The following is a 22,310-nucleotide window of genomic DNA, read 5'->3' as shown; positions in this document are numbered from 1 at the left end:
TCTTAGTGGGGAGGCAGTGCTAACTCTAGGTAGTTGTGAGGAAAAGCTCCTGCTCAGGATTTTGCCCATATTTGTGGCTGCCTGTCAATCCAAGCGTGATGGGCTGCTGGCATACTGCTGAGTGCATTAGCGGCCTTTTATGTACATTATCTGCCACAATGCCTCGTTAAAAGCAGCACTGCAACTGGCTCTCATCCATATCTTCCTTGCGAGAGCCAGTAACTGCATTCATCCGCAGAGACTTTCTCTGAATACCCAGCACTGCCCAGTTGTTCTTATTGCTGTTGTACCGCTCCTCTTTCTTTTAGAAGGTCACCTCGAAAGGGGACTTTTCCCCCTTTTTGTTTTGTCTTCAGTCCAACAAGACTTTGCCAGTCAGATAAGCAGGTTTCGCTCTGTGTTCCTCGACCCTCCATGAGCAGCTGATTAAAAAAAAAAAAAAAAAAGCACGTGTGTGGGGTTTTGTTCTGTAAACGACCCCTCCCCTCTGCCATAAAGGATTGTGTGTGCTCGAGCCTGGAGCCAAATCCAAGTTGTGAAAAATTAGAAGTTCTAATTTGAAACTGGTGTGTGTGACTGCTTAGCAGAGCTGCCTGCCAGTGGAGCAGATAGATTAAGAAATGTTTGATCTTGACTTCAGACGCGGGTTAAATGCAAGATCTTGCTTTCAGCACGTGTGAGAGGATTATTCGATGACCCCCAGTATAGCATTCAGTAATGGAGTAGGAATTGTTTGCGGCTTAGGACTTAGATAGCTCTTCCAAATCCCTCCGCTGAAGGAGGCTGTAAAAGCTGGCCATGAATAGCTTTTCCATTTGGAAACATGGCTGGTGCTAATTTTGCTTCTCTTCCCACAGATGTCGACATGGCCCCTTGGGTAAATGCGTGCATTGCGTACCACTCGAGGTAAGGATTTGAGATCACTGTGGAAAACAGCAGGGAGGAGGGATTCTGACTCAACTTGCTTTTCCTGCTTAAAAACCTCTTTTTACGCCTCCCTCTGCATGATAATAGCAGTTCAAGGAGGCAGAGTCCTGATGCATTTTACCTGCAGCCTCCTGGCCGTACAAGTCCTAGTTGAAGAACCAGCCCTTTGGCCATAGCGCTGGCCTTGGATTTATGATGCTGGAGGCATCTGTTTTTCTGTGTTAATGGGTTTCACAGAAAGTGCTTTCAGAAGCTCAGGCTATTTAGCGCAAGACTTTTTTTTCCCCCTTCCCTCTCAATTTTCCTCTGGATATTTCTGCCTCTCCTTGCCATCGCTTCCCTCCCCCAGATCTCACCATTTCTCCACAAAGTCCACCGCACCCTGTTTAGAGTACAACCAGCCATAATAACGCCTACTGCTACTCTGATCTGTTGGCTTTACAGTGTATAACAACAGTCTTCTCCGCCCCGCAGAAGCCTCCACAAATCGCTGCGGTCTCTTTCTCTCAAATAGCCTCAGAGTCCTTTGACTTCGTTGGATCAGCTGGTCTTATTTGTCGTTATATTAAAAACAAAACCCGCTTGCCTCAAAGGCACAAGGGTGCTGATTTGTGGAGAAGAAAGTGCATTTTGAACAAATTTGAAGCAATAATAAAACTTGCTGTTGTAAAGCCCTGCTGTTCCTGACACAGTGATAGGCTGCCATGGGTGGGGGCAAAAAAAGAGCTTGGATGTCTTGATTGGTTCCACATTGGGAGCTGGAAGAACTGAATCTAGAACATCCATTTGCTGGATGATCAGTGTGTTTTCAGACAGGTGTCTGACCTGGCTTTCCTTTGTGTGGTGTTTTTGGCAGCCTTTTGATGAGGATTATTTAAACCACCTGGAACCTCCTGTGAAGCACATGTCGTTCCATGCCTACATCAGGAAGCTGACCGGCGGAGCAGACAAGTAAGATTCACAGCTTTTATGGGCAATGAATCGTAGAATTGAGGGTCGCTTCCATCTGCAGCAGGGTAGGTGCTTGCCAGCAGTGTTGCCAACGTTGAAAAGAAGGTCACGTGGAGTGAAGTGAAAGCCTGATGTGATCAGTGAGCCAGGAATTTGGGCCTCAAACTGAAGGGAGGAGTGGGCTGAGACCAGGGCTGGGTCTGGGATGCTTTAGCCACAATCCATTGCTGTTTATGTTGATTTTTGGATTGATAGAAGAGCAGAGATTCAGATCTCATTAGGGCCACCTCTTCCTCCGCCACCAACTCCTGTGTGACCTCACCCAGACCCCTTAGTCTCTCTGTGTCTGTGGTCTGCAAAGTGGCATTTTCCCTCCCGCCCTGAGGGCTTCTGAGCCTAAATAGATTAATAGAAACACTCCAGTACACTGGAGAAAGGGGCCAGGATAAGTACCAGAGTGGGGAAATGCCCGTCCTGATATGCGTGTGTCTCTCCCTCACCCGGGCAGTAGGCACCAGGTGCTAATTTCAGACTGAGGGGCATACTGCCCCTGCTGCCCGTGAAGGATTGCATGTCCCCATCCCCAAAGCTTGGGGTGGAAAACTTGCCAGAATTAGGACAGGCAAAGAACTGAAGCGTGTGGCTCCTCCTCCCCCTGCATGCTGTCCTGGGGAGATAAGACTCCAAATGGACATGCCCTCATTCAAGGAGGGCAGCACCCTGCATGGAGCTCTGTGGGCACACAAAGAAAGCTCGCGCTTTGCCCATGCTGTAGGACATGTTCCTCTCTATATGGCACATAAGCTGTTCCAGCTGGGTCTAAAGGATTTCCTACCTGCTTTGGCAAGAGCCATGGATACTAAGAGCTGTCCAGTCGTTAGGCTGGCAAGGGTCAGGGCTTCTGGCTTCCAGTACTAGAACTCCTGTGGGCTGTACACGGGGATCCCAGGCACGCCATGCCTGGTGGGGTGTTTTCTGGAGAAGCGAAGCTTGGGAAGCCCATTGCACACAAGGGGCTTTGCTGGCTAGGTTATGGAGGAGGCGGAGGCAGGCAGTGTGCTAGCTAAAGCCACCTTTCTTCTTCAGAGGGAAGTTTGTTGCATTGGAAAACATCAGCTGCAAGATTAAGTCTGGGTGTGAAGGGCATCCGCCCTGGCCAGAAGGCATTTGCACCAAGTGTCAGCCAAGCGCAATCACTCTCAACAGACAGGTGAGACCCATTGCAGGGGACCCCTTGTCCTTTCAGACAGCCGAGGCATTATTCACCTGCCACACTTCTGGGAGAGGAAGAGCTTTGCAGAGAGCAGCTGTTGCAGCACAGAGCCTGTGCAGAGGCAGTGGCTGTGCTAATCTCTAGCTACAGCAGAGGGGCTCTGAAGTGTGCCTGACTCAGCCATTTCCTCTTCGGGCAGAGGACAGCAGGATTCCCACATGCTAGGAGGGTGAATCTTGGCTTTTCTCCATGTGCAGCCCCAAACCACTTGTACTCTCTCAGTGTAACCCACTGCCTTCCCACAGTCTGTCATAGTCACAGAGGAGCGTCAGATCCGTTGTCCAGTGATTTGGGATCTGAGCCCCCTGAGTGTTTTGTCCTTAGTCTGCTGCCTCAGGGGGTGGGAAGAGGTGTTCTGGACCTGCCCCTTGGAGCGAGCAGAAAGGATCAGGGCAATCTCAAGAAGGAGGCAACAATCCAGCTAGCTCTGCCTTCCTTCCTTGGCATTAGCAGCCTCTCTAACCTTCCCCTTCACTGGTGGATTACAGCCAGGGTGGACCAGGGGACTTTGCAGCGGGGGGTGGGGCGGGCGGCACACAGTTGGGTTGGAAGAAGTCTGGAGTCGGCCTGAGGGACTCGTGTTCTCGCTACAGAAATACAGGCATGTCGACAACATCATGTTCGAGAACCACACGATTGCTGACCGCTTCCTAGACTTCTGGAGAAAGACAGGGAACCAGCATCTGGGGTATTTGTACGGGCGGTACACAGAGCACAAGGACATCCCTCTGGGCATCCGGGCTGAGGTTGCTGCCATCTATGAACCTCCACAGGTAAAAATCACTCGGGGTGAGATTGTCACACGTCTGTTCCCTGAGCACGGGAAGCGCAGAGCCCACTTCCACAATCCCGTTTCTGACGGGAGATCCTAAAGAGCCTGTCACCTTAAAATCGCATTGTGATGAGGGGAGCGGTGGTTAGCCATGTTAGTCTGAAGTCAGGCAGAAGGCAAGGCGGGCTGCCACCTTAGAGCCTAACTGGTTCAAAGAGGTACAGACTTTCGTAGGCAACAACTTGTTGACTCAAATTGTCGCCACTGAAGAAACCAGACAACTTGGATCTTCTCTTTGCTGAGACCTTTAACCTGAAAGCAAAAGCAGGCTCATACCAATGGCTTTCACTTTGGGGGTTCTGAATTGCTGGATTTCAAAGGCTTTGCTAAGGAGTGCTTTTGCTTTGGCAAATCTTAAAGCCTGCTTTTGGAGACGTTTGCTGCTCTTAAGTTTAGCAAAACCATTTAACAGTGTTGTATCAAAAGTATCTTGGCACTGTCTGCACAAGCAGAATCATGGACCATGAGGGCTGGAAGGGAGCTCAGGAGGTCATATCTAGTCCGACCCTCTGCTCCAAGCAGGACCAGCCCCAACTACATCATCCCAGTGAAGGCTTTGTCTAGTCGAGTCTTCAAAGCCTTCAAGGATGGAGGCTTCACAACCTTTCTGAGTAACCAGTGCCAGTGTTTTACTACCCTCCTTGTGAGAAAATTCTTCCTAATATCTTCCCTTGCTGCAATGTGAGCCCATTGCTCCTTGTCCTCTCATCTGCCACCGCTGAGAACAGCCCAGCTCCAGCCTCTTTGCAGCCCCCCTGCAGGGAGGTGAAAGCTGCTTATTAAATCCCCCTTCAGTCTTCTCTTCTGTAGACTAAACAAGCCCAGTTCCCTCTGTCTTTCCTTGTAAGTCATGTCCCCCAGCCCCCAAACCATTTTTGTTGCCTTCTGTTGGACCCTCTCCAATTTGCCCCCATCCTTTCTGTGGTGGGGGGCCCAAAACTGGACACAGGACACCGATGCGGCCTCCCCAGCGCTGAACAGAGGGGAAAAATCACTTCCCTTGACGTGCTGGCAACACTTCTCCTGACACAGCCCAGGATGCCATTAGCTTTCTTTGCAACAAGGGCACACTCTTGGCTCATATTCAGTTTATCCACTGATGCTGCTCAGGAAAGAGAGCTATGTCTATGACAGAATGCTTGAAACTCGACACGTTTTGGGTACCTTGTATTTTAGAGAAAAAATCAGCGTTTTCATTGCATCTGAGAATGTAACCAGCTGTTTCAGCGGCCTTCCCTTCAGGGTTTGGGATGCCTCTTGGTGAGCTGGTCATCGTGCTTCTTTTCAGACTGATTCCCTTTACTAGCTTGTCTCTCAGTTTCTGCTCTGTCTCTGCTCTGGCATTTGGGTTTCTGTTCGTAGAACCAGAAGTGCCAAGAGGATATGAAAATGCAGTTAAGAGCTGTCATGGGTGAAAATCACTAGATGGCGCTGGTCACTGCGCCGGGAGCCCTCTGGCCGTGTCTGCGCAGGGCCTGCCTTCTCTTTTAGGGCCAGCATTTCCCAATTGTTCAGTCTCTTATGTAACTTTAGATGGGTCAGATCCTCTGGAGCCTGGAATTGGAAGTTGAATGATACAACCAAGGAGTCTTGAGCCGCAGAGAGAGAGTAGAGCAGCAGGAAGAAGATGCAGGGGCATCAGAAAGCGCCAGAGTTGGGCTTGTTAGAGTATCCAGACTCGCGTTCATCCAGAATGGAACTGAGCTGCCAGATGTTTGGTCTGTTTGAAACTCAGGTGCAAGGTCACCTTGGTAGTGCTTGGGTGTTGCAGCAGACAGCTGTTTGGAGGCCGTGCTGTACATGTCCTGTACCATGTTACTTGCTAGTAAAGATACAGGAACACAAAGCTGGATTGGAAGCGAGGTAAGCGCCATAAAGCACATCAGGAGGAGCACGGGAAGCAGCAGCTCTTGTGTAATTGCTAAACCGCCAGCTGCCTTCGCACCAGGCATAAGCATCTATGAAGCCTGCAGAAGGCAAGGGAGCAGAGTGGAGTTTGGCACCTTTGTCAGCTGCAGTGTGCAATCGATGGCATAGAAACCCTGCCAAGCCCTAGGGACAAGGACAGGTTTTCGGCCTGAGTGTGATTCCTTGCTTTGGACATTAGGAATGTCAGTGTGTTTAGCCCCTGTGTGGTGGGCGGTAGGGAACTAGATGTACCTATGTGTGTGGGGAAGGATGGAGCATGAGTGCTGTTACTCATGACCTTGGAGTGACATACAAACTTTCTTGGGATGAGTGTGGAAGGTATCACAGGATCTTTAAGTGTCTGCCGCACACTCCTGTGACCACCCTTGCCTGTAATGTCTCTGCCAGTTCTGGGCAATGCCAGCACAATGCATCACATCATCTTGCCCCGGTGTCACTCTTCAGCCCGTGTGTGTTGCTGGGATACGTGGGTTTGGAAATGAATGTGCTCCCAGTTGCTCTTCCTCTACATCAGGGTTTTGCTAGGAAGTCGCCATTATCCCATGGAGAGAAAGCTCCACTGTAGTGTTTGGCAGAGAAACCCCAAAGCCCCAACTGCTGGCTCCTAAATCACGCCCAGATGGCTGAGCTGTGTTTTCCAGAGCTGGAGCGGAGACCTGGGCGGGTGCTCTTGGAGTCACGGAGTTCCTCCCTGAGCACCGCTCTTGCATTCAAACTGACACAGCCAGAACCTAAAGCTGGCAGGGTGACTGGGACTTGGGAAAGATTATATAATGTTTTCCTTTCTCCAGGGGCTTAGAGACGGCCAAAGGCTCGATTTTTATGCAGGCATTGATAAAGCCTTTCATTCACGAGTCCCATTGTGCTTTGCCAATTTAGCCTAAGTAATTCCTTGGGATGGATACTTCCACCTTTGGCACTAGGTTTGCACTCGTTTGATTCAGATGACTTTCCAGACCTGGAGCAGGAAACAGAGTCCGGAAACTCTCTTTCCCAGTCCCTTGTCTTTTGACACAAGAGCATCTCCCTGAAAGGGCTAAACCCATAAGAACAGTACTTGTTATCTTTGAATTCGGGGCGGGTCCTTAATTGCCTCCTCTTCCCTTGCAGATCGGCACACAGAACAGCCTGGAGATCCTAGAAGATCCCAAAGCAGAGGTGGTGGATGAGATTGCCGCAAAACTCGGCCTGAGAAAGGTAGCCAAGCGCTGTCGGAGAGCACGGATTTCAGATCCAGGGTTCTCTGCAGCAGTCACGGGAGGCTCATCTGGCATCAATTCTCTTCAGCTTCCTGGGGTTGAATTAAGACGGGATGCGTTCTGAAACCCCCTCTCGGGTGCCAGGAGCTTTTATGTTTTTAAGTGTTAGAGAAAGATGAAACCATTTCCCTCAGTGCAAGTATTGAGCAGGACAGCAGGGCTGCTCCATATAAGCCAATAGCCCTCTGTCTTAACATCAAAGGATTTAGAGGAGCAGGAGCACAGCTCTTCATTTCTCTTCCCTCCAGTGAGCACTCTCTGGTAGCACCTCTGTGGGAAGTGCTAATTCAACACAGCTGTGGGTGGAGTTGTCTTTTGGGGGTTTTGTCCCTTCTCTGCGAGGGTCCGTGTTTGACCTTCTAGAGCTGAGGCTCTGATGGTTGGAATTCTCCCTCCACGCAACTGTTTAGACTGCCCTTGGCAAGCGTGATCTTGCATGCAGGGTTCAGCTCTTGGGCCGCTATTTCTCTTGGGTCTGCAACCTTGACTGACTCAAGATACAGAGATTTCAGCATCCTCTGCCTGCTGTTTGCTTTTGGGCAATACTGAACTTTCCCTTCTGCAAGGACAGTCCTCGTAATGCCTTGCAAAGGGGAAGATTTAGGTGCGCTGAGATTTTCTGAGGTTGGTTTCTCTTGTGCCTCAAGTCTTGTCTTTGTCCTTCAACCCACAAACAACACTGGTGAGACCTTTCCTTGTTCCCTGAGCTCTTCACGCTGGCATCTGCTGCAAGGAATTGGTAGATTCTTGAACTCCGAGTTGTCCTTTATTTAACACGTCAGATTTGTTAAAATTGCATAAAGCGTAGTTACAGATCTTTGGTTGCCCATCTGTGGTGCACACTTTGTCTACCGGTTTTACTGTAACCATGCAGCAGCATTTTGTACTTGGATCATAGAGAAGTAGGGTTGGAAGGCACCTCCGGAAGTCTTCTAGTCCAGCCCCCTGCCTGAGGCAGGACCATCCCTCTCCAAACCATCCTTTGTAGTCCTACACAAACCGCCATCAGCCCTGACACAATACACTTGGATGGCTCAATGCTGTAGAAGGGAAAGGCAAGGAGGGATTGGAATAAGAGAGATGTGTTTTAATACAGTGGAAAATAGTGAGTAAATTATCTTTTAATGAGGGCAGGCTGGGATTCAGGATGCATCAGACATCATCTGAGCCATTTTGTTACCTCCTGTTGTTCTTGATGCTGCTTTGCTCAAACCGTCGAGCAACAAATACCTTTTGCAGAGGGTTGCAGGAGGGGGAAGCAGAGAGGTCTACCTGCAGCCAATAGGTTTCTCCTGTGGAGAAATACCACGTGTGGATTGTGTTGAGATGAGCTTGATGCTGCTTGAAGAGCTGTTTCCTTCAGGCAGTGGACTGAAGGAGCTTGTGGGCTGGTACAGGGAGCTAGGGGTGTCTTGTACTAGCAGGGGACATATGTCTTTTAATTTTTGTGTTTATAATTATTTTGTTACAGGTCGGCTGGATCTTTACAGACCTGGTCTCTGAAGATACACGGAAGGGAACGGTTCGGTACAGCCGAAACAAGGTGAGATGCAAGCGTGGTGTTACAGGTGATTGGGCCATTCATGTAGCCTCATGCCCCAGAGAAGTTTAAGGCTCCAGCGGAGGGCTGGGCGTGTGCTGTCTCTGGAGCAGTTCGTGGAACATGGAAGGAGCCCTGTGCAGGTGTACGGGAGGAATGCAGGGTTGTATGTGAAGTCTCTTGACTCACTCCTGATGTGAATGATTGGGAGAGGCTCACAGGAATGGTCAGTGCAATCAGTAAATTATCAGCACATCCCTTGGAGGCTGGACGGCCAGCTGGCCTCCACTGGCTGTCGTATGAGACTTGCATGCTGTGTTTTGGCCCTAAATGTTCATTGTCCTCCACCCCTGTGATTTGGAATTGATATTACCCTGCCCCATAAGATGGGGAAACTAAGGCATGATCTAAAGTGACTTGCCCAGGATTATACAGTCAGGAGTGTGAATTGGGGATTCTCCAATACCGAGGCCCGTGCAGTATTTGTAGTATTCCCTTCTCCACTCTCACAAATGTCTTGCACAGAAGTCTATTTTAACAAGCCATCACTAGTTTGCCTTGGTTGTGCATAACTTGGCTCAGTGTTGTTTGCCGTTTCCTTCCCCTCCTCCCCACAGGACGCATACTTTCTAAGTGCAGAGGAGTGCATCACAGCAGGGAACTTCCAGAACCAACAGCCCAACATATGTCGCCTATCACCAGACGGACACTTTGGATCCAAGTTTGTCACTGTTGTGGCTACAGGTATGAGCGGGCACAGGGCTGTCCTGTCATGGACTGCGTCCTGACCTGACATCCTTCAGATTGTCTCCCTTGAATCTTGGGCAAAGCTCTTTTTTGGAGTATTCAAACCATTGTGTGTGATAGATTTCTCTTGTTCCATGTGCTAATGGAGCTGGACTGTTCTCAGTGGGAGCAGATGACAGAACAAGGAGCAATGGGCTCAAGTTGCAGCAAGGGAAGTTTAGGAACCAGCTTCCAAGGGAAGTAGTGCTTGCTCCTACCCTGGGAGTCTTCAAAAGGAGGCTAGAGAATCACCTTGCTGGGGTCGTTTGACCCCAGTACTCTTTCCTGCCCATGGCAGGGGGTCAGACTTGATGATCTGCTCGGGTCGCTTCCGACCCTACCAACCATGAAACTAGGTTGGATATCAGGAAAAAAATTCTCACCAGGAAAGTGGTGAAGCACTAGGACAGTCTCCCCAGAGAGGTGGTGGAATCTCCATCCTTGGAGGTGTTTAAGACCCAGGTAGACAAAGCCCTGGCTGGGATGGTGTAGTTGGGGCTGGTCCTGCTTTGAACAGGGGGTTGGACTAGAAGTGACCCCCTGAACTCCCTTCCAACCTTCATTGTCTGTGATTCTAATTGCAGCTTTTACTATGTTTGATCCCTTAGATCCCACTTCCTGATTAACCTCCTCTTAAGTTAGCTCCATATTAAGCATGGGAGACAGCTAGATGATTAGCGAAAGGCTGCCATGCATGGGACTCTTCCAGACCTGTTGTATCCAGTAATGCAGTGGTACAGACAGTCTCCTGGAAAGTGTTGAGGAAACCATGCCCTGGCTTCCCACCTGAATTATGTCCAGTCCCCCATCCGCTTGGATGATGGAGACAGCATGCAGTGCCACGAGACTGTAGGCGCCTCAGGAGTTTACTCTGCGTGGTTCACTGTAAGGCATGTATCAGTAGAAGAAAGCAGTCTGCATAGTCTGCATGCCTCCATCGCATTGGCTGCAGGAATCCCACAGAGAGCTCTTTCCAGCTCTTCTCTCCAAAGACCCCAGCAGGATGCTCTGCCACACATGGCCAACGCATGGAGATCTTGGCATGTTCTGGGGAAGTCGTAGCATTACAAGTTCAATCTGCCCTTCAGCTCTGAGATGCCCCAGCTGTATTCGTTTAAGGCATCTCTGAAGCAGATTCCCCATGTTGTGTTTTGAATGATGAGAGAAAGCACAGCTTCCACACAGCACCCACTATCAAGTGGGGTAGCCTGTTGCCTCCTTTGCTGAGCCCTGAGCTTCCAAACTAGGCCCCAGGCATTTTTCAGTAAAAAAGCCATCTTTTCCAGTCGACAGGCCCATGCGATCAGACAGCTGCCTGACACATTCCAGGCAGTTAAGCGCATCAATCTTTCATTGCAAGATGAATGTGTATCTCTCTCTCTGGTGTTTTATTGAGGAATTTATCATTAGTCTTGTTCAGGACTTCTTTGTGCCTCAGCTGATGGTTCATTTCTAGGAGCATTTGCTCCAGACCACTGCGTGACAGGCTGGAAGTTGGAGGAGATGGGAACCGGTTTTCTTTCTCTGTTCCAGATAACTTCATTTCTTTTTCATTAAATCAGCACATCAGGGTTCTGTTTGAACACTTGATTTCTTCCTTCTGCGCAATATAAATCTAATTATGCAGTTTGTCTCAGCCGCTTTGCCTTTTTTTAAAATCCCCTTGGTAATTTTCATTTCCTGTAGTAGACCCTAGGTCCATGGATAGCTCCACTGTCCTGCCATCTTTGTGCGTTCAGTTCTCCTTCAGCTTATGTTCCAGTGGTGCACAAGGTGTGATCCATGGTAGCTGCAGCTAGTCTCAGTTTCCAGTCTTTCATGTTGTAAGAGTCTTTCCAGTTTTTCATGAGGAGTTGGGTTGGGTTGCCTAGCTTGTGTTACCATGTGGTCAGCCTATGTTGTTGCACTCTGGAATTTGCAGTATAAACCTTAATGCCACGTGCACAGATATCTGACAGAGCTGTTGAGTAGACTGCACGCTGTAGTGCTCTGGAGAAGCCTCGACCTGTGCTAGTTTGAGGACCAAAGGAGTAGCCACCTTTAGCATGGCACTTTCCCCAGCCTGCCACGCCCAGCATGGTGTTATGAGCCCTACTGTGTCCTGAACTGAGTTGTGGAGAGCTTTGGTACACAGGGGGGGCTACAGGGCTCTGATCAGAGGCCCCGGGATTGACGTCTTGGCCCCATTTAAGTACTGGTAAAAACCCAGGGCTTCACTCTAGTAAATGCCCTTGAAATAGTGCACAGTGTAAAGTAGTGTAGGGAATCCTTACCTGAATGCACCTCCAATATAGCCAGCTGTGCTCCCCAGCACGCCAGTGGCTGGTTCAGGTCGCGTTGCTCTCCACAATGACTTGCTCCGGTGTGCTAAGTGGTGTCTCTCCCTCCTAGGTGGTCCCGACAACCAGGTCCACTTTGAGGGTTACCAGGTCTCCAACCAGTGCATGGCACTGGTCCGGGATGAATGCCTGCTGCCGTGTCGGGATGCACCGGAGCTCGGCTACGCAAAGGAGTCCAGCAGTGAGCAGTACGTGCCTGATGTGTTCTACAAGGTGAGAGGTGGGAGCTGGCAGGAGGAATCTGGAGGGAGAGCGGTGGGGAAGAGATGCCAGGAAAAGGTCTGGGCCTGGAGTGAGCCTGTCCAGCTGGGCCGAGGGCAGCTCTGAGGTCCCAACCTGCTTTCAGCAGTAACTGGTCACCACGTGGATATGGTGATTGTGGGAGCTCCTTTTTCCCCTCTTGTAAAAGTGCTCTTTGGGTCTCTAGCACAGTGGTAGCCACGGGATCTCTCACTTCTAGGCAGAGGCTGCAGGGATCTGCCTCATGCTTGGAGTCAGCACCCTGAAGTAACTGCATGCCCTGCGCTCCTTGGCTGTCAGCCGCGCCACTATGTGGGAGGGTTTGAGTTTAATCCCCAATTAGCGTATATCTGCCTCCACCTCTGCCAGTGCCTCTGGCAGATGCACTCTAGCAAAATACTGCAGTGGTAAAAGCAGCAAGGGCTAAACACAAGGGTGAGGGATCCTTTTTGCTGTACGCTATGTTTTTGAGGTGCCTACAGAGCAGCAGCCGCCACTGAACCATAACACAGCAAGCACTAAGGTGGGAAATACAGCCATACAGGAAAGACGTAGTGCCTCCCACCCAGCAGAAGGGGAGCTTGTAGTCTGAGCGCAGGAGCAGGGGACAAGGAGTTAGCAGACCTGTTACAGGGCAGGAGTACAGCTCTGGCTTCTCCCATCTGTCTTTGCTAACATTAGTGCCTGCTAGTGGGTCCCAGGCCTCAGCTGCAGAGCATGTTCCAGACCCTTGGGACACTTCATTAGTGCTTGCTGTAGTCAGTCCTCCTGCACGTGCAGAGGGTGTTGCTCTAAATGCAGCTAGTTAGCAACGAGCCAGCCTTCCAGGGCCACTCGACAGTTGTTCCCAGAGCCTGTCAAACCTCTTGCGGCTGCAGAGTCAGGTTGGCAGTGTAGTAGCAGGACCTCCAGCGAGCGGAACAAGGCTGCTGCTCAGGAATGCGCTTTGCTGCCTACCAGTGCTTCGTGAGCAAGGATGGGATAAATAATGAATGGGTCTTGCAGGTATGATCTTGTGTGTCCCAAAGTCAGGAGAATACAAGATGCGGAAACACCACCTGCTCGGTGAACATCTTTGAGGGTTTGCCCCAGGTCCCTCTTGATGCCCGCAGTCACCTTGATCTCACGTCCCCCCAGTAGCTGTGAAACCCCTCACAACCAGCCTTCTTCATCTCTCAGGCAGCCTTCTTCCGTGCTGAGCGGGCACTGCTAAGCTGGTCTGTATCCTCAGCCGCTTGCCAGCAGCACACAGGAGGCTTCCACACCTTGACCAGGTGATGTCCCTTTTGGCAATTTGTCATGGGTCCAACATAAGTGCAATGAAGCCTAATGGTGCAGTTGTACCTGGCCAGAATAGGAGGGCACCGCCTGCCATGAGTACAAACCCAGCATGCAGGGCTTCAGCTTGGAACAAACAGATCAAGAGAGGGGCACACCAAGCTGTGCTTCTACCTCTGCTTTCCAAACGAGTGCGGGGCTGGAACAGGAGCTGGAGAGCTCTGCATTGCATGCTCTGCCTGTCCCTGGTGATCAGAGCAGCAAGCAGCCGGTGGGTGTTCCAGCAAGTTCTCACTCCTGGTTTTAATCTGAAGCCGTGGAAGTAAACAAAATGCTTGCAGATGACTCTGGCGTTATGCAGCCATTTCCGGGAACCAGTGAATCACTGGGTCAGGCTCCAGATTATTTCATACATTTTATAGCTCCTGCCCGTATTTGCCTCTGTCCTGCTGTCCTGTAGGAAGGCCGGAGGACCGGGCTAGTGGGTGTCATTGTGCTTTAGACTGAAACATGCTTGGCTGTAACAGCGCTCGTATTTTGGAACGTTTTTAACTTGAGGGAAAGCTTAGTTGCTCCTGCTTTTAGAGACCTTCTGGGTCTCATTAAATGCAGAAGGCCTGAGGTCAGAGACACTACCTCATGGCTGTTGGGCTGGTGACAGCAACCTTGGCAAAGCCTTGCTGAAGCGTTACACGGGGGTGGAGGTCCTGATGGTGCTTGGCCTTGCTGCGAGAAGACACAAGTCCTTCGGCTGCATACCCATTGCCAGAGCCCTGCAGTAGCTGGGCAGCATTCAGCTTGGTATCTGGTTTCTCTCCTCCCCATTTGCATCAGTGGCTTTTTGCTTCCTGCCCTGGGCTGTTGCCTTGCACTCTTAAACAGTTGTTGCATCTCATCTCAGGCGGCTGTTTCAGTAGCAAAGGAAAGTAATCCGTATATTTAGATGCAGCTTGCGAATATCTGCCTGAAAAGCACTTTAGGAGGAAGTATACATTTATTATGATTGGATGAGGACCAGCATTTATGTAGCATGGGATATTTATAGAACAACCTTAGCTCCGAATACCAAAGAAGCCGTTGAACTCTTGTATCCGTGAGTTGGGTGAGAGGGTTGATGCACCCGAGATATTTGCCCACAGAAAAAGGCAGTTGCACGTAGAACTGGAGCAATGTACGGCAGCTGCCATGTTGCCATCTGCTTGATGCCCAGGGAGGAGATCTGGTGTCTTTGCCCCTAATGGGTGTCATCTTTGTGTCTGAAATAACTTTCAGAAATGTCTGGATTAGTAATGCTGCCGAGAGGGAGGGCTGCGGCAGGGATCAAAGCCACACAGCTGGGAAGCATTACGGAGAGTGTTGCAGGTTGGAGGACTTTGGCAAGCAGAAACAGAGGTGCTGCAAGGGGAACTAAGAGCCCTTTTCAGTCATCGAGCTGGCGTGCGTCAAGATGTGTTCGCGGGATGGGGTCAGAGCTAGCAGGGCCCTCGGCATGTGCTGCAGCTGCTGCTGCAGAGGTTCCCACGTGAACGAGCGTGACGCAGCTCGGTGACCCGTCAGCTGCAGGCGTGTCTTAAATAACACAGCAACGGGAAAATGCGTGGCACCGGGATTGCCCTGGTTTAGAAAGGAAAGTACTTGCTGAAGCCTCTGGGCAAGCAGCTCCTGCATGTCTTTCCCATTCACTTCATGCTGGACTCTCGCCCTGCTGCTGCTCACGGAAAACTTCCGCTCAGCCTTGGCAGCACAGCGCTCTGAGTGGGGAGATTCATTCCCTGGCACGTGAAGGCTGTAGGTTTGCTCCAGAGCTTTTAGGACCAGGGATATAAATTACTCTGCTAAGTAGCTTCTCCCGCCTTCATCAGCCTGGAAAGGAAATACCCCCACAGGGGTCGAGCTGGGGCTTTCTGGGTGTCCCAGTGCTGTGTTTGGTAAGGCTGGAGCGCTGGGTAACCTGCAGCTAGGCTGCCTGGCACCCCTTAGCCCCTTCTTCTTCCAGGCAAACTTCCTGAGGAGCCTCCCTTCTCCGGACACGGGGGCAGGCAGTCGGGTGGTAGCCGTTGGGCGTAGTGCTAGAAACAATATCGCGTTCACCTCCTGCATAGTTCATTTGCCAACCGGATGGGCTGCAGGAAGATTTCTCTTGAGATCAGAGTTGTCGAAGCCTTGGGTTTGTTCTGTTAAAAGTCCTTGCCTTCTGCCTTGAAGCAGATTCCTCCTCCTGGTCCCATCTGGTCTGGGAAATAAGTCTCTCCCTCTCCCCCATTCCTCCCCCCCTCCTCACCTGGAAGCAGGGCCCTGCGCATATGTTTAAGGCTGCTTGCGTGCTGTGCTCGTGTCCGTGGCTGCATGGTGCATAGGTGCTGCAGGCTCCTCGAGTTCTCTCAGCGCGGCTGCTGAGTTCACGACTTTCCATGACGGAGCTGGCATCTGATTGCACACCCCAGCAGGCTCCGGGCTGCGGAGCTCTCTTGAAGTCTGTCGCAGCACCGCAGGACTCTCGCTCCAGACTATTTCATGGCTGTCTCGGCATTCCATCCAGCGGAGCGAAGAGAGCGCGCGCCGAGTTTTATGGACCCTTTGAAGCATCTGAATGGCAGCGTTGTTAGCGCTTTTGCAGGATGGGGCAGCTGTGTTGTGTTCAGGCACATACCTGTGATCTCACCAGCAGACCCAGTGATGTCATACTCGCAAGCAGTTAGGTTTTACGGCTGCAGGGGAGTCCAGATGAAAGCCCTTCCCCGTGGCACGTGCGTCACCGGAGGGACCTTTGCCCATCATATTGCAGGGTTTTAGGTCTGGCTTTCACATTCGGCCTCAGCGCATCTGCTGGTGGACTTGAGTTTCAACTCAGGCTCAGGGAAACTTGGTTTCACCCAGGCTGTGGCCCAACTTGACAGCAGTTTGCAGCTTTGTACAGAGGCCAAATAGGATTACAATCCCTCAGCTTCTCCTTGCCCCGACTGTGTTATGGGTGCTTGGTGGGGAGCAACCTTCCCGGTCTGCTGGAGAGGCCCTTTCCTGGAAGTCTGATAACTGCATTCCTTGCAGGGGTACCTCACAACTGGTTCACTGGGGGGATCCTCACTAGTTAGGGTGGTGGGAGCTGCTCGAACAACCTGAATATTGAGGAGCCTTCTCTGAAGGGCCAGTAATATGCTTTGCTCTCTTAGGATGCAAACAGGCATGGCATTTGTCCTGGGATAAGCCATTTTATCCCAGCACAAAGTGCAGTCGTTCAGACACCCATGTCCATTGTCCTAGGATAAATCCTGAAAAGGTTCTCAGTGTAAGAAATACTAACAGTTCATCCAGCGATGTAGCAAAGTGCATCTGTGCAGTTATCTCGGGATTGCATCGCTGAATCCGTGGCAGAAAGACGACAGTACCTTCAGCTACTCGCTGCACGAAACCTTGATTAGAAGGGTGATGTGTGCACACGCCGGTCCCGGGATGGCTCGTGTCCTGGGACAAGCACGGGCACAACATGTCAAGGGACAAATGTAACGTCACTTCCCACCTCACTCGTCTTGAGGCTGCTGCAGGGGTGACTGGTGCTGAGAGGCCTCTTGAGGTCTGAGCCAGAGCGTGGACCAAGTGACGTTGCCACATGTCACCTTGAATCTCCTACCCCAAAGATTCTCCCGGGTTTTGCAAAGGAAGCTCCCCTCAGACTTGAGTGCTCTCCCCAACCTGGGGTAACCATGCGGGAGGCTGGAAGGAGATGGGCAGCCGCCTTGTTGCAGGAGCTTGCCGCAGCAGTTAGCTTGCAGTGGTGAAAGACTTGATGGAAATTCAGAGGTTGCCCCGTGTGAGCTACCCAGAGAGACCTCTTTTGTCATCACTGCCTGGCCTGTGCAGGAAACGCTTCTGGTGCCCAGAGGCCCTTAGCCCATCTTTAAACGCTGCCTAGATTTGTATGCGGCACCTCAACTGTGATTAAATAATCCAGAGCACGCCGTGTGGATTTGCATGTCCTCACTGTCCTTAGACTATTTGCACAGTTGGGGGTGATCACAGGCTGTCCTCATGTTCAGTAGGTGCCAGCGTTTGCACACAGGGCTCTGTCGGTAACTCCCACTGGCATTGGCCTGCTGCTAATCGTACGGACTGGCTCCAGAAAGGACCCTGGGAGTCCCAAAAAGAACCCAGATGTGGAATGGCGCTGGACAAGGAGTCGGGACTCCTGGGTTCGGTTTGTGGCTTTCTGATCTGCTGTGGGACTGTAGATAAACCGTGAGCTTTCCCTCTGTAAAGTGAGGTGTAAACCCTTAGGAGCTGGAAAGCAGCATTGGAGCAAGTGCAGCCCCTCGCGGGCCCAGAAGCTTTGGCAAACTCCACAGTGATACGAGCAGAGCAAACCCAGAGCGTCTTGATTGTGTGAGGGCAGCCCCAGGGGAAGGAGAGGTCTCGGAGGCTGCTCAGCTCTGGGAACAAGGTTCTCTGGTCCATTTAAGGAGCCACCCTCAGACTTGCCTACATCCTCAAGCAGATCGTGGTATCTGAAAACGCTTTGAGCCGAGCCTGCGATGCCGCGCTCCCCAACGCGCTCCGGTGGTCGCAGTCCTGCCGCCAGTGGATTCACGGCCTTCCTGCGCGGAGACAGAAGCTACAGCCCGTTCGGTCGAGCCGTGCTGAAAGCATCCTAATCGCAGGCACCAATCTCCCCTCCTGTCTCCAGCGTGATTCACGGCCGGTTCCTTTGAGGCCTTCTGCTTGATTTCTCTCCAAATGCCGCGTAGACTCAAGCCTCCATTAACTCCTTGCTGCCCTTTTTTTGGAGCTGCTGCCGCAAAGCAGGGCCCGCAGCCTGGTGCAGGCGCTGGCAGCCTTGAGTTCCCAAGCCTCGGTAATAACGCATCACATGTGCGGAGCAAGGCTGCGGAGGCCCTGGCGACTGCCAGATTCGGATGAAGACGTGTCTCTTCCAGCAATGTTCCCAGCTTGACATTTGTTAAGGCCTATAAAATGTAATTGCCTAATAAAATGGCACCCGGGGGTCGGCGGAGTGTGGGGGGAGGTGGGTGCCGGCTCCGCTCATAGCGGAGGGGGGCGCAGATGCCTCCTGTAGCTCAAGGAAGTTGGGTTTCACTTTGGTAGTAACAATTTAGAGAAGCTCTTTAAGGCCTGAGTAGCATGACATTAAAAAAGGAGGCATTTAACATGGAAATCCCCAGAGGCACAGATTAAAACGAACAGGTGCTGGAAAAATGTTTCTGCATATTAGAACTTAATTAGATTTGAAAACGAATTCCAGATGGGCTAATTATGTGTGAGTTGTTGCAGGTTCTTTCTTGCCGGGGCAGGAGTGTGTTTGGGAAGCTGATTGAGCCTGATTGGATTTGATTCCTGACGCGCTCTCGCAGTATCGCCGAGCTCTGGAAACAGGCCGGCTCTCGGGGCCTGTGATCCCCCGCTGCTCCTGTCAGAGCCACAGAGATCTAAGGGCGCGAGCCACCGGGCTTGTTGCTAAAATAACCATGGGGCCAACAACCTGTCATGTTCAAGGAGAGGAGATCCTTATCAAGACTGCCTTTAAAGAGAGCTTCAAAGGCAGGCAGGTGGATTCTTCAAAGGGAGCTCTTTCTAGGGATATCTGATGTGCAAGGAGCTGCGGGCTGCTGTTGTCTCCGGCGTGCCCGGGCGAGCGTCGGACTGGGCTTCTCGGGACTGCGGAGTGCGAGAGCAAGGTGCTGGCTGCAGCGCTGCATGCTTGTTTCCTATCAAGGCTAAAGTAACCGCGAAGCATTGAGGGAGCAGGGTTGGCACGCGCAGAGATGGGAAAGAAAGCTTTCACCAGGCTGGGGCCAGGGCAGCGCTTCTCCCAAGGCACCATCTTAGGCACACTTCCCAGCACCCTGGAGGGGACCCACTCTACCTGCATTGCTTGGGTAGGCGGGGGGCAGAGTTCACGGCCTTCGCGGCTTGCTTCCTGGCGCTGGCTTGAAGCGTGCGGAGGGAGAGGGGCGGCTGAATCTGCTTAGCAGTCAGCGGGATCTGCCTCCCAGCCACGCTGGCGTTCGAAAGCTTAGCAAATGTAAACTTTTATGTAAGGTCTCTGATTGGAAATTATGGATGTATAATTTATATATGGCTCGATGAATGATTTATAACATGTTAAGTGATGATTTAGGTAGAAAATACAGCCCCCTCTTACAGAATCTTTAATGAAAAGTGTCAGTTCTTATGAATTTATTTCTGAAGCCGTGTTTGAACTCAGCATGTTTGACATAAATCAAGTCTAATTGTCATTTTGTGATTAATGAACATATGCCGGCCGTTTTTCTCCATAATTAAACTTTATGTTCAATTCATCTGGCAAAGCAAAACAAGTTGAGGTTCTCGCATGGAGCTTTTTCAGGCCTGTGTGTTTTGGACAAAGCGGTTGGTTTTCCATGGTCGTGAACAGCACCGGTTTCATCAGAGACGCCGGTGGTTGGCTTGGCGGGGCACCCTGGGCCGGAAGTCAGCCGTGTGTTTTCCCCAGAGTGGCAAAAGGGCTATTTTTTAATTCTGAACACGGCACCTTCCCCCTTCGCCCACAGAGATCCCTGCTGGACCTCTCTGAGGAGCAGAGTAGCTGTGTGAAGGACAGCTCTTACGTCCAGAGTGGCCTTAAGACGACTCTGTATCTGCTTTCCTCCTGGTGACAAAGAGCCCAGTAAAACGACAGGCCTCAAAGTGCTTTTCTGTATCTCTTCTAGGTCTGCTGCCGGAGCCTGTGCGCCGTCTATCCTGCGCCGCCTCCGTGCTGTTCAGTAACAAACTCTTCTTCTTTCAGGACATAGACAAGTTTGGCAACGAGATCACCCAGCTCGCCCGCCCACTGCCTGTCGAGTACCTGATCATAGATGTAAGTACCCGCGTGCTACCTGCTTGTCAGCATCGGGACGCAGAGTCCAGCCTCTCCTGCACCACAGACGCTTTAGACAAATTCAGGAGCTTTGAGGGGTCAAATCCTCACTGGCTTTCTGGAGCTCGCTCGTGTTGGGCTAAGCTGGGCAGTGCAGCCGGCAGCTGCCTGCGGGTAGTTGTAGTGCCCTGTGGGTGGGCAGGGTTTTGATGCCGTAGAAATACACCGGCATCCTCAGTACTCACCGCTGAGCGCCTTTCTCTGCTATTTGCAAGTGGAGCATTTGCATGAAATGAAGGAAGCGGCCAGCCTCATAGACCTGCTGGGCGTTGCATCGCCGGGAGCCAATTAGGACGCTCCCTTGGTCTCTTCACAGCAGTAATTAAGCGTGTGCTGCTTAGGGTGGCCCCTGAGCGGGCTGGATTTATGCTCTGAAAACGCCTTGTGCCTCCCCGTAGGGAAGGAACCCCAGTCTGAGCATGCAGGGCCCATCTCCCGGTCTTGAGCTGGGGTGTTTCCTTCGGAGGGAGGGTCCCCCGAAGGGCGGTTGGCCTGAGAGCCCCATCCTGTCCAGAAGCCTCGCCATGGCCGTGGGGAGCAGCATTAAAATCCTGCTGCTGCCTTTCAGTTTTAATGGGAGCTTTACTGCCTGAGAGCGCGAGGCAGGGAATTCAGACAGCAGCAAGTATCGCGGGAGCTGGTGCGGTGCCAGCAACAATTAAACCCATTCAGAGCACTGGGGCCAGGGCAGCTGCCGCTAGTGCGAATCCGTGGCATCCCAAGCATGGCGCCGGGAAAGCCCCAATGTGGGGAGCTGGCAGGCTGAGGGCTCGTGTTCGCTCTTCCCCTTCTCCACGTAGCATCCACCGCTGTGCGCGTCCCTCATTAGCTGCGCACGCGCTGCGGGCCTAGCTGTCCACTTTGCATGGCGAAATACTGCGTTCAGGATAGCGGGCTCTGGTGTTTGCCCCCGCAGCCGCCCCAGCCCAGTCGACAGCCCGGGAACGTATTTATTACCCGAGCAATCCAGGCATCTGTTTCTGGACTACCTGGGGTGTAATTAAGCTGGAAACAGATTGACAGAACAGACACTGAGGAGGAGCCTGGGGTGATGGAGAGCTGAGTTTCTGAAACGTCTTGTTTTCTGAAGAGCCAGTGTCCCTCCTGCTAACATCGCAGTGCACTCTTTCTGCCTCTCACCTCAGTTCTGGACAGCGCGGGTTTGTGATTGAAAAGCCCTTTGTAAATGCGTCTTCAAAGGGATCGGGTGTGAAGGCGCCTTGCTAGCCCATCCCACGGGTTTCAAGGAAAGACTCGGGTGTGGCCTGGCTTATCGGCTGCCCGGTTGCAAAGCAGGGGAGCCGTTTGTGTGCTCCTGGGATTGCACGCATCCAGCTCCATGTAGGTCAGCACACGAGGCGCAGAGCAGCAGGCAGTGTGTTGGCACTAGAGGGCTCTGTTATGCCGTGGGAGACTTTCCAGGGCCTGGCCACCACTGGCAGAAGCCTGCAGGCGAAGTCCCTGGGAACTCAGGGGAGGATGGGGGGTCCTGGGCAAGGTGACCAGGGCACTTTGCAAGATTGGGAGCAGGCATTTGTGCCATGCTGGGGAGAGGGGAGGGGGCTCTTCCCCTGCTGGGATGCGTGATTGCAGTGGAGGAGCATCCTCAGGGCTTGTGCCGCCGTCTTCCTGGTGGCTGCACCCTGCACTAGAAGCCCCTTCTTGGCATCACACCAGACCGAGGCAGATGGACGCAGCCAGGGCCCCTCTGCCAGCAGCTCCCTGAAGCCATTCGTCCTTCTTGGCACAAAACCCAGAATGAGCCTCCTTCAGCTTCACCAGCAATAGGTTCCTCTCCCATTGGTTGCCAGACCAGAGATCTGTTTGATGGATGCCCGCTCCAAGCCAGGGAGAAGGGGAGCACAGGAAAGACCTGTTAGTTAGGGCTGGGTCATGTGGCCTGAGCCATCCAGACCCGCACGGCTTGCGAGAGGAGGTCGGGTCCCTTAGCATCCAGCCAGGAGCACCCAGCTCTCAGAGCCGTGGCCTGGCCTGTCCCCTCCCCAGGTCATGCCAGCTCCACGCAACATCACCACGGTTCTCACA

At 52.0% G+C, this 22,310-nt stretch overlaps 1 protein-coding gene across 1 annotated transcript in view; it reads left to right on the top strand.

The window, feature by feature from the left end:
- The window catches only part of NPLOC4 (NPL4 homolog, ubiquitin recognition factor), a 35,104-nt gene that overhangs the window by 8,260 nt on the left and 4,534 nt on the right, over positions 1 to 22,310 (top strand). The window contains exons 5-13 of the mRNA XM_006270633.4: positions 858 to 906; positions 1,784 to 1,878; positions 2,965 to 3,088; positions 3,745 to 3,924; positions 7,023 to 7,109; positions 8,643 to 8,714; positions 9,329 to 9,455; positions 11,889 to 12,049; positions 20,133 to 20,204. Of these exons, the coding sequence (XP_006270695.1) occupies positions 858 to 906; positions 1,784 to 1,878; positions 2,965 to 3,088; positions 3,745 to 3,924; positions 7,023 to 7,109; positions 8,643 to 8,714; positions 9,329 to 9,455; positions 11,889 to 12,049; positions 20,133 to 20,204 (967 nt within the window). The remainder of the gene's footprint in view (positions 1 to 857; positions 907 to 1,783; positions 1,879 to 2,964; positions 3,089 to 3,744; positions 3,925 to 7,022; positions 7,110 to 8,642; positions 8,715 to 9,328; positions 9,456 to 11,888; positions 12,050 to 20,132; positions 20,205 to 22,310) is intronic.

This window comes from Alligator mississippiensis, chromosome 8 (genome assembly GCF_030867095.1).
Source record: "Alligator mississippiensis isolate rAllMis1 chromosome 8, rAllMis1, whole genome shotgun sequence".
NCBI lineage: Eukaryota > Metazoa > Chordata > Crocodylia > Alligatoridae > Alligator > Alligator mississippiensis.
Note: the sequence above shows the minus strand (reverse complement) of the source record. Positions and strands in the feature narration are given on the sequence as shown.